Below are 12,344 nucleotides of genomic sequence, written 5' to 3' on the forward strand. Positions count from 1 at the left end.
CTTCATCTAGTCCCGGGGTTTATTATTAGTTTAACGGTGCCAAAAGCAATAATGCTAGTCGTAATCAATTGGGAGAAATGTTGAAAGGGTAAATCGGGGCTAAACTTATTTTCGCGGCTGAAAACGGACAGAAAAAAATGTATTCATGATGTCAGACCGTTGGTCTTGCGGTACCCCCAAGGCATCGGAATTTCTCAAAGAAATTTTATGTTTGTGGTTGTGTTTCGGGGTTAGGAGATTTCAGAATTTACGGGGCTTAACGCGTAAAATGCTTAACATGTCATGGTGATTAAACTTTTCTTCAATCATCGCAGAAGACGCCTGTAATCATGAAGAGACTTGAAATATTTAGACCACTTCACTGCAGCGGTGCAGCGTTTTGCCTCTCGAAAGAGATGTTTCATCCTTTGCGAAAGCTTTTTAAGGCATTAGAATACCATGATTTATTGGAATCGCCGCGAATACGAATGAGGGGAACATACTTTTCAATTAGCTCTGGAATTTTATGTTTGCAAAGTAGCCAATTTTATTTCACTGTCCTCTGCAGGGCGGAAACCTTAAAAAAGCTGTAGAAGTTTTCAAGATCGGCGTTGATGCAAGTGAAGTTTGCTTTTTTGTAATCACGAATATATTTTATAGAGGTTAATCGACGAAGAATCGAAATGCGCAGCCCGATTATGCACGATAATGATTGAATGAGATCAGGCTTCGAAGATAGAACCAAATCAAAAATATTACCACCACGTGTTGGTATATTGACTGCTTGGGTGAAATTGAACGTTAGTACTAAATCCAGAAAAATATTGAAATGACGGGATGGTTCGGACAGGTTAGTCCAGTCTTAGTCGGGAAAATTGAAGTCACCACGTATGAAGTAATTGGCACGAGGAAAGCGACAGTAAATATCAAGCATGATGGAATGAACGTCATAAATAAACGAAATATTGGAGTCAGGGGCTTGGTAACCCGCTATAAGTATGTTTGCACTAGAAAGAAAGAGTATATTTACGCAAAGAATTTCATAATTTGTGTCAGTTTTAACGTGGAAGGAAGGCAAAGTACTTTTGACAAAGATTAGGACGCCACCACCCCTACGCCCGGTCCAGTCAAGCCTGTACGCGTGGTATGATGTGTTAACCTATAGTAGTTATTCATCATTAATTGAAGAAGTTAGCCATGTTTCAGTTAGCATCGCAAAGTCACTGGCATTATCCTCCAAGATGGCCTCAAAAGCTGCCCTCTAGGAAGAAAGCTTCTGAAGTTCACAAGTAAAACTGTGTAAATCATCTGCAAAAGATTGGCTACTTGGGCTGGTTGGTACTGCACTTTCGAAAAAAATACACTTCATTAGTGCGCAGGGAACGTTTCAGAAGGAAGATAGGGAAGAGAGATTGGTGTTAAGTGTGCTCTCGGTCCTATCGCTCTGCTCTTCTTGCTTCTGAAACGTTCCCTGCGCACTAAGGAAGTATTTTTTCTTTCAAAAATCATCTCTCAGTTTTTATACCCAACCAGACAGACTTCTGTCGAATGTTTACATTCAACGTGTAAAGCTGTATCAGTCTCTCAGCAAGTCACAGCCTGCTAACAACGCCGCGTGAGCGAAAGTTAGAGCAAGCATGACACGAGAGCCGAAAAAAAACGAGCAAGCACTTCTCGCTGTGGTTAAACATCAGCTTGCTGCTTCGCAGTGACGCAGCGGGTCGTGCGCCCACGGCACCGATGACATGACTCAAACTTCTAGGAAATTTTAATGCCATGACTTTATAACTTTAGTTTTTATTATTTTTAGCACGCCGCAAACGTTTGCACTTGACAGTAGACAGCTGCTACTGCTAGACACCACGTCAAAACAGTAATTTTATGGTTTCTATAAACACCGACACAGCACATCGGTAGAGTACGCGGCTTCATGTCGGTCGAATAAGACTTTCTTCAAGGCATACGTTTCTTCAAGGCACACGTTTCAATCACGGAAGACCTGAGAAATGCATTTCGCAATGACACGGGTGTCCTCGTGTTCCGTCGTCTGCTCCACATCAAAAACTTGACTGACGAACTTTACTCCATTTGTTAGATTCGCTTCTCGGAAGTGCTTGTCCAGTTCAAAGATCTTAATGAAGCCGCAATGCAGGCGCTGCATTGTGAGGGGACTCAAACGCAGCGCGCGCTCTCTGCACGAGCACGTAAGCGAGCGGCAGTGCATTGGAGGGAAGGGACAACGTGCGATATACATCCTCGATTTCTACTTTTCTTCGAAAAAAGACGCTGCCTGTCCAGAGTCGCAGCGCCACCATGCATTTCTTTGGCTTCCTATACTGATGAGCGCCGCGATCTCATCGCTGCGTATCAACGACAGGGGCTCGCCACTTCCACCGTGAAGGAACTACTGTTCCCAAGGGCGCACGCGAGTGTGGTTAAGCGTGTGCTTGGTGCTCTTATCGCGTTTTTTGCAGACACGGCGCTAGAGGGCCTCTGACTTCTGGGACGTTCTTTCCTTTCTTTTTTTCTCTTTTTTTCTTCAATCACACCAGGGTCCGGCGAACTCTCTTTTGTTAGTTCAATGGACCTTATTTGTTTACAATGAGCGGTGGCGAGACGTCTACCGCAATCAGCTGAATAACATAGCAGCAAAACTCACGGTACTGTATTTTAACTCTGGTGTATTAGGCTAGCAAGCTCCGCCGCTGTCGCAATAATTACTTGTGTCGAAAAGAGTGATTGATATGTGGGGTTTAACATACCAAAACCACCATAGGATTATGAGAGACGCCGTAGTGGAGGGCTCCGGAAACTTCGACCACCTGGAGTTTTTTAGCGCGCACCAGAATCTGAGCACGAGGGCCTACATCATTTTCGCCTTCATCAAAATATCAGCCGCCCCAGCCGAGATTCAATCCCGTGACCTGCGGGTCAGCAATCTAGTACCTTAGAGCAGCACTGACATCATATTTCAAGATCGAGATGTACCCATCATTCGATAACTTGGTATGCGTAGGTCTTCTTGGCCAAATTTTAATGGCGTCCGTCGCGTCGAAGTTCTTTTATTTCGACGTCAAACAGCGTAGAAAAGCTCAGCGAAAAAAAACGAAAAATAGACTGCCCTGCGATATTGACACTATACGTGTTCGGTGTGACACATTACACAAATACCATCCTGAGTGACGATACGCTAGTAACGATGACGTCGACGATCTGTGAGTGTGTTTGGAGCCGACTCCCAGCAATGCCCTCACTAGTGACTCTGCTTGCACTGTTGAAGCGTGCGTGCGATTCATCGTGTCGCATCGACTGGTTTGCGTTGTGCTCCACTGCGTGTGAGTGCAATCATTCAGAGCGACAATACGTGCCAGAATGTCGGGAAAGCGATGCGTAGTGAGAACCTTCACGTGGAGGCGCGGAAAAAGCAGAAAGTGCGTGGCGTTTTATGCCTTACCAAGCCACGAACCTCTACGCAGCCAGTGGGTTGACTTCGTACGCACCGTTGGACACAGGGACTGAACGCCTGTGAAGAACAGCCGCAGTTGCTCTCTTCACTTTACTGCGAACTGCTACGGGGTAAATCTTGTTTTGACTTACCAGTTGGGCTTCATTGGCCGTACGAGGCCTCTTCTCGAGGCTGGGGCTATTCCTACCATGTGCCCTGCTTCAGCTGAAAGCAGCAATTCACTCGCCGAATTTCCGCAACATGAGGTGCGTAGTTGGTGTTCCTGAGCTCCGAGAGTAGGGCGGACTGATAAACACATTGCATTTAACGCGGAGCTTGTCAATCAAGAATCGTCGCCAATCGCAGCGATACCCAATTTCAGGTCGCTGTTATCATCACTTGCCGATGATGACTGCGACGACGGCGAGGATGACGATGTTGGCGACAGAGGCATGGCTACGCCTTCAGAGACAAAGCTGGCCTGATTGTACATGCGCTCCTAGCAGACGAAACGCCAGAGTGACTTCAACATTTTTTTGTGAAAGCGGCATCAGCTGAGCAGCAACCTAGACGTCGCCGCGAAGTAACGTTGCCAGCACTACAATTTGGCGGGCTTTCCACTTATTTTGAACCACGTTCAATAGTGAATATAATAATCATTATTACACATACTCATTCGTCACTCAGATGCATGTTATGTCATAATTCGCTACCAGGGGGTCGATAGTATTTGTTGACGGAAAAATCTTGACATAAGTAAATTGATGTCAGTTCTCTTTTAGCCACTAGACCACCAGGGCGGGGCGTTGTCAGTGCCCAAGCTCAAAATGTAAGGCGGCAGTCTATTTGCTGTAGCTTCAGTTTACAAACGCGCGTCCTTTCTATATGATTCCGGCCATCCCCTCGTCGATAGTTAGCAATACTGTGCACGTCAAAAAGTCTGGGTAAGTATCAGTGAACAGCCATAATCCACTCTTCATTCCTCTGCTCCTCGCATTGCTTCCGTTGGAAACGCTAAAACTCGACGGGCAGTTTTCTGCTCTTCGTCATTTTTAAGCTTCTGAAGCAGCTCACGATGCAGCAGGAGTGCGTGCCTGCTTTACAAGATGACGAAAACGCGGTGCCCGTAGCGTGCAAAACGCGAAATAAAAGGCCCGAGGAACACGTTTTCCACGCGTGCAGTGGGCAAACCAAGCAAGCGCAGCTCGTCCGAGTGACCGGAGCTTTGGCCTCTCTCCACTAGGGCGGTAAACAGCGCTGCGCAAACTTGAACCTGTCTTCCCTATATACCTGCTCATCTATCGCGTGTTATACGTCGTAAACAGGTGTTGACCAGCTTTTGTTTTGTCTGAAGTTTAGACGTGCGTGTGTATCCGTACCACTAGTGTGCGTCGTATATAAAATAGACTGCAAGGCGCGTTTCCGTCTCGTTTTGTGACTTGCTTGGGCTTCTTTTCCAGTCCTACGGAATCATTACTAAGTGGTGAAAAAAAAACAAAGCCGATAATGAAATAGGCAACAAAACTTAGAGATGAACGTATTTCTTTTTTTGCTCGCGTCAACGTGTCGTAGCGTAACATAATACCATACCACATATGCTGGCCGATAGATCGAAGTATACACTCGCACGTCTTGACCAGCGAGCATCGCGCGTTTAAATGCAGCTGTCGCGTTCTCTGTTATTTAATCAGGGCATTATATCACCATCTAAGACCGAATTGTCAAGTTTTAAGAGGTTCACGCAGGCAAACATATTACGGAGCACACTAGTTCAACCACAATCGTCTTCTCCAAGTGGAGAAAGCAGGCACAGCGCCCGAAACAAATACTATGAAAATACTAATTTTAAAGTTGTCTCAATGCATGTGTACGAACGTGTAGCGCATAACTTTGGAAGCAGTTGAAAGACGCAGTTAGCAGATAACAATTCGACGCGGTGTTCACCGAAGGAAGCTTTACGGTAAACATAAGAAAAGCGATGAACTGTAGCATCAAACATTCACCGCCACTCATAATCGCCCCATCTCACACGGCGGAACAGGCTTTAGAAGATAACACCACGCCTATTGACAAGTGGAGGCGCAATCTCCAAGCGCCCACACTGCAATCCGTTGAGTCCTCACAAAGATGATAGAGAGGGCGTATCATATCTTTTCGGCGTCGCTAGCCCGAAACCTGCCCAGCAACTTTCAGAGAGCTTCCCGACGAAATCGTCCTACAAGCTTCCCGCGGTTTACCAGAACCATGTAACCCCATAAAAGCAAACACCAACCACAAGTGCGCCACTGGGGGGTGGAGCAGCCCGAGAAACACGAGCGCGCTCTGGCTGGCTCTGGTAGCCCGCGGACAGTCAGAAGTGGAAAGTCGAAGAGCACGACTGTTTCAGCGTCAGGCGGAGCTTCGTCGATTGTTTTCTGAGATGGCAGGAATGAATGATGGGACGTCTGGAACACCAGCCAAGAGGGCGAAAGTCGTTCTAAAGGAAGCCGAGCTGCAACACGACTCCCGTTTGGTGAGAAATAAGAGTACTCTATAATTGTTCCTTCGTACCATGCGCGAAAAACGGTCAATTGATCTTTCAGCTGCCCCGCTATTTGTAAATAAGCACATATCGTAAACCCGCACACATCGTTCTCAGGAGCATTGTGTAGCGCTGGTATTGAGTCTTCCTATAGAAGCGCAGTCGAATAGTCGACGCAACGTAGCTACTGTTGACGAATGCTACGCGACGAGTGACTATTTAGTGATGTCGCGTCTTGAATTTTCGTTCACAGGCAAGGCCACGAGTTTGAGCCACATGTCAGGTAATACTGCTTTCAGAAAAACACCATTTTTCATGTCTCGCAAGAGGCTGTTTCTGAAAGGCATATGAGTGATGATCAATGCTTGTGTCGGCATCACCAGTTGTGAGCTCGACGACACCGACACCAGAATTTCTGCGGAATAAGGTCTTCAACAATATTGCATTGAATGTTAGGAGAGAACACTATGTAATGCAGTGAGCCCTGGCAACTAAATGCACCGTGAAGCGAGCAGTGTCTACGATTATATGACCTCTGAGACGCAGCAGATGCAGCCTATTCACCGAGTATGTTTGTCCTTTTGTACAGCACCACCTTTTCGTTCACTGAATGCGTGCTCTCCAGTAGGTTCTGTAGGTGTCGCATGACAAGGGTGTAGCCAGAACATTTTTCCGGGGGGGGGGGGGGGGGGTCACATCGAACCGAGATCGGTGGGGCACAGGCGTAAGCTTTTTTTTCTGTCACGTCACTATAGGTGGTAGTTTAAACAGATGGTGTACATGTATATGAAGTCACGAGATTCCCCCTCTTCTCTTGTGTATGGTTGTGAATAGAGTAAGTAAAAGTACTGTAAGAATAATTGATTGATATGGGGTGTTTAACGTCCCAAAACGACCGTATTAATATGAGAGACGCCGTAGTGGAAGGCTCTAGAAATTTAGACCACCTGGGTTTTTTTTTTTAATGTGCACCCAAGTCTTAGCACATATGGGCCTACATGCAGTATTTTCGCCAACATCGAAAATGCAGCCACGGCCGCTGGGATTCGATCCCACGACCTGCGGGGCAGCAGCCGAGCACCTTCGCCACTAGACCACCGCGGTGGGGCAGTACTGTTGATCGATTGATTGATTGACTTGTGGGGTTTAACGTCCCAAAACCATCATAAGATTATGAGACACGCCGTAGTGGAAGGTGGAGCAGTAATGTAAGAAGTACTGTAAAATACAGTAAACGACCGGTACAGCGACCGTTTGGGGCAACGGCCTCTCGTGGCACCATTGAATGGACTAGTCTTCGAAAACGCGTTATTGCGATGACCCACCAAATCGGAGAAGACATCGTTAATCGTTAATCTCTGTTAAGTGTAGGAGGCGTAGTTTTCGGGGCGCAGTGCATTTCATAAGTCAAAGACGGTTCCACTTAGAACGAGGAATGAGAGGTATACGCAGCGTGTATTTGTACACTCATAATTACATTTCAGTTTTGCTTACTTTGCTGAGTGAATTGCTTACTGTCGATGTCTGTGACTGCATGCATATGGGAATGATTTTTATGTTAAGATTTGTATGTCAAGCAGCCCTGATGGAACGGTAGCTTCAAGTCAACTTTTGTTACTTTACTTTACTTTACTGCATGCAGTAAAGTATGCTTGCGATACACAATAGTAATTTTTTAGACATAATCTGCCCGTTGGCAACACGAATTTGCACACGGTATTTTTGGGGCAGACTTTCAGTTCCACAGTGACTTGTGATAGCAATAAAGTACTCCAATCCTAGAGGTTTTATCGTGCAATCTGCGAGGACAAGGTAATCATTGATGGGAAATGTTCTTCTGGTCTCAATCGAGAGTGCACGTGTAACCGAACTATACCTACTAACATGAAACTAGCTTGTTGGCTGCCTATATCCGCAAAAAAAACTAAAATACGCACAAAAAGCGGTGATGCTCCCGATTTTTTTTTTTTTTGCTTTCGTCACTCTGCTTCCTGAAATACTAGCGTTGCGGCAAGGTGTATTCTGTTCTTCGCAAGCGTGGAGCCAACATTTCCCTTAACGTAAACAGATTCAGAACTGTACAGGATATTTCACTGCGCAGCATAGTGCATGCATTGATGTTTCCAGCACTTACACTGGCGCGAACAGGAGCAGCCTCGAACCAAACAAAATCTTCAGTGATCGGTTCACTAATGATGAAGGAATGAACTCTGGAGTTTCTCAGAGCATAGTGCACCATAATCTATTTCTCGTAATGCGTGAACTCAACGAGAAGGGCCAGCGCATGCAACAAGAGTTTACTTACGCTCTACTGTGCACCGTCCGTGCCTGTCGGTTGTCTGTTTCGGGCATTCTGATGCAACTTGCTGGAATTTCACTGCTGCCATAAACTCCTTCGCGTTAATTCAAGTTCGTCGTATTTCATCACAACGCGACAGAAACCATACCAGCCTTCCATATGAGCGCAATCACAAACGTGAGACATCTCGCCGCAGAGTAAAATACTGGGCGAGTGCCACCATACCAGCGCCTGAGGGGAAGAGGAGGAAAAGTATATTCGCGAATCTTTCCGCCAGGCGAGAAACGAGCGATAGTGTTTGAGGCGAAACTTTACCAGCCGACATGTATCGTCGTTAAAGTTTTCGTTTCACGCATACAGGGTCACTGCCCCAACATCGCTGAGCTCGTTGCTTCCTAGCAATGCGAAATCACCCACTTGAATTGCGCTGCCTACACTTATAGTTTGATAGTTCGTGTCCTGGGTCGATCAGCACCCTTCTATGAGGCTTGATAGTTGCGCCAAAACGCCCTAAGGTATAACGTTTAGTGATTATTTCTCGAAAGGCAACGCTGCTCTCAGTGCACTCTTGGCCGATGGCGAAACTGAGGATGCTGCTTGTCACAGGTAGGCCGATTGACTATAATAAGTGGGGTTGAACGTCCCAAAACCACCCTATCATTATGAGAAACGGCGTAGTGGAGAGCTCCGGAAATTTCAGCCACCTGGGGTTCTTTAAAGTGCACGCGTATCTGAGCAGACGGGCCTACAACTTTTCCGCCTCCATCGGAAATGCAGCCGCCGCAGCCAGGATTCCATCTCGCGACCTGTGGGTCAGCAGCCGAGTACCTTAGCCACTAGACCGTAGCGGCGGGGCTCACAGGTAGGCAGCTTTATTGAAGTAATATGCCAGTGGCTAGCGTTGAAGAGCACTTCAAGCTTCCAGTATTTCTGGCCTTTTCTGGACTACATAACAGACTAGTTCGATGAGCGCTTTGATAGCATCGGCACACCTTGAAGATGCCTTCTTCTCTTCCGCCATAGAATATTCCTAAATCTGCCACTCTTCCCACTGCCGAGAAGTTTGCTGACGTGTACTAGAACATTATCTCAACTTCGGCATTGCAAAGAGACCTAGTAGTACGGGCTGGAAAATGGAAGCGAGAGAAGCGTGAAACAATGAACATGTCAGCGATGCAAGTGGTTGCCTCTTGCCCACAGGTATTCTCCTCAAACGTGCACCATCTCTAAAGATTCTGGCAACTCTGCCCGTGAGCACAGCTGAAGCGGAACGCTCTTATTCGTCGCTCAGATTCCTAAAGATGTACCTAGGAGCTACAACAACAAATAAAAGATTGTTTGGCATCACTCTTCGAACATCCACCATAAAATACGAGTCCGCACGGAATACATTATCTCTGTCCTTTACTGGGAACGTAGACGGCTTCAGCTGAATGAGTGTGTATACTATTAACCATAGACACCAGCTGTTAAAAATCAAGGAAGAAAGGTAACTGAAGATAATCTTAGATTGAGATTTTCCGAACAGCAGTAAACACATAGTTGTTAACCAATTATTTAGTGAGTTTAACATTCCAAAACCAAGATATGATTATGATAGATGCCGTATTGAGACGCTCCAGAAATTTTACCACTTTGGATCTTTAACATGCACCTAACGTGCACGGGCCTCAAACCTTTTCGCCTGCAACAAAATTATGACGGGAATTCGATCTCGCTAGCTGCGGGTCAGCATTGGAGAGCCACAACCACTGGACCACCAGCTTTAGTAAAATCAGTATGCCGGGCCGCGGTGGTTTAGTGGCTAAGGTACTCGGCTGCTGACCCGTAGGCCGCGGGATCGAATCCCGGCAGCGGTGGCTGCATTTCCGATGGAAGCGGAAATGTTGTAGGCCCGTGTGCTCAGCTTTGAGTTCATTTTAAAGAACCCCAGGTGGTCGAAATTTCCGGAGCCCTTCACGACGGCGTCACTCATAATCATATGGTGGTTTCGGGACGCTAAACCCCACAAATCAATTAGTACGCGCTACTTTTCAACCAGCTGTAAGATTCAGTTCAACTCCATGAGACATATTGGTGAAAATCTCTTTGACAGCACGGCAGGGTGATTCCGTTCTCTCCTGTTGCCTATATACTTCTTGCTTTTCGGTGGCACTTCTCACTAGCAGACGTGGTTCGCGGATACGAAAGTTGTGAACAGCAATGCAAGAACCCATATTTGGATGTGGCAATTATCACAAATTTAAGGTAACATATGGGGTATATATTATGACATGCCATGCGCAGAATAATTGTCGTGTCAATTGAAAATATGATCAACAGTGTTCCGCTATGTATTATGTCTGTTTCCTGCGTGAAACATTGCTTGCACGGAGTTTCTTTTATTTCTTCTAAAAAATTATGGTTACCATGTATGATGCTCCTAGTTTTGTACAATAACATGCTCACCCATGTTTCTCGATTCTGTGCATTTTTGTCGTGCATCGTGTCGCTAATTGCAGAAATCGCTCGGTGTGCCTTTCCAGTAATGCCAATGTAAAGAAATGAATAGATGAAGCGAATCAATATATACTTATATAATTTGTCGTATATTTTTTCAGCTTTATGTTCCTTATGCTTGTGCTATTTTCCACACTGCTTCCCAATAAAGCTTGTGTTCACTACTGCTGCCCACACTGCATTTATCATTATGCCAGTTTAGGTTTATGACCACCTTCTTTTTATTCATCAGCCTAAGTTACATCACGAATATTTTAGTAGGCCTTTCTAAGATTCTTATTGGCCTGCACGTTCCTAAATCATGCCAGCGCGAAGCGACAAAAATCACAGCATATTCACGGAGTGAATGATGATGATTGGGGCGAAGCACTGGAGCGTTTCATCGCTAAACCGTGAATCATCCACGAATATTTCCTACTACATCATCAAAGACCTGACCAACACTGCAGATATTTGTACAAAAAATTTCATTATTCGTAAGTGGTAGCTATACGTCGCTTTCGTTCCCCCTTCATCAAAACGGCTCTATGATCGTTCAAGTGGTGGATTGATGATGGGGCATAGTGTCATGTTTGCAAGGACGAAGTCCTAAGCACTTTTCAAATGTGAACTATAGGCGGTCGCGTACAAACATGGGATGGACACAGTGGGACAATCTATGGTTCTTTAACGCGCACCTGGATACAAGTACACGACCATCTTGCATTTCATATTGGCTACTTCTCAACAGTATTTTCTTTATGGTCGGTAAACTATAGGTGGTCACGTACGTACGTACATACATACATACATACATACCATACATACATACATACATACATACATACATACATACATACATACATACATACATACATACATACATACATACATACATACATACATACATACATACATACATACATACAAGGGATGGACAGACCGACGCCTTGACGAGATTCGCCCCTAAAAAATAAGGTGGATAAGTGGAAGAGGGTGTGCTGGGCGAAAAAGTTTGGGGAGGTTTAAACCTCCCTCCACCAACAACCCCCCCCCCCCCCTTTGGCTACGCGACTGTCGCATGATGCAGAAATCTTTAGGGATGGCATTCCACTGAATGATAGCATGTGTTACTGTGAATGTGTTAAACACCTAGATTTGGCTGAAAAGACTAGCAAAGATATATTAGTTATGAAGGCTGCAAAATGTGCGATGTTGTTTTGATCGTGGCAATGTAGTTTACGTCCACGCTGTGTACTATTTTATGCAAATGTAATTGGCAGAGAAATGGCTATCTTACTGTGCGGTTCCAATGATGACCACAGTAATGAAGTCTTCGTGTTTGTTCAAGTTAAAATCCAAGCTCAATTTTTTTTTCTTTTTTGTTTTTAATGATCGCAAAAATCTTTTTCTACATGCATAAAAACAGCAACAGAAAAACAGTTATAACTAAAGGTGGAAATAAAGAAAAAGTGCATACACTGAAGGACAATTATTACCTAAGAAGAAGAAATTATATATTTACCTAACAGTATTGTGCAATACTAACAAACACACACAAGTAGCAACACAAAAATTGATGCGATGCTGAAAATAAGTTTGTCATAAATGAACAAGGGTCG

At 45.2% G+C, this 12,344-nt stretch overlaps 1 protein-coding gene across 3 annotated transcripts in view; it reads left to right on the forward strand.

The window, feature by feature from the left end:
• The first annotated feature begins 5,552 nt into the window (after positions 1–5,552).
• LOC142776583 (DNA (cytosine-5)-methyltransferase 3A-like) overlaps positions 5,553–12,344 on the forward strand; it is a 152,193-nt gene continuing 145,401 nt past the window's right edge. For 2 of the 3 annotated variants that reach the window (XM_075880484.1, XM_075880486.1), the window contains exon 1: positions 5,557–5,936. In XM_075880484.1, the coding sequence (XP_075736599.1) occupies positions 5,844–5,936 (93 nt within the window). In that variant the 5' untranslated portion in view covers positions 5,557–5,843. Of the gene's footprint in view, positions 5,937–12,344 lie in introns of all 3 variants that reach the window. The other variant, XM_075880485.1, reaches the window with a different exon arrangement.

Source organism: Rhipicephalus microplus, chromosome X (assembly GCF_043290135.1).
Source record: "Rhipicephalus microplus isolate Deutch F79 chromosome X, USDA_Rmic, whole genome shotgun sequence".
In the NCBI taxonomy this organism is placed as follows: Eukaryota; Metazoa; Arthropoda; class Arachnida; order Ixodida; family Ixodidae; genus Rhipicephalus; species Rhipicephalus microplus.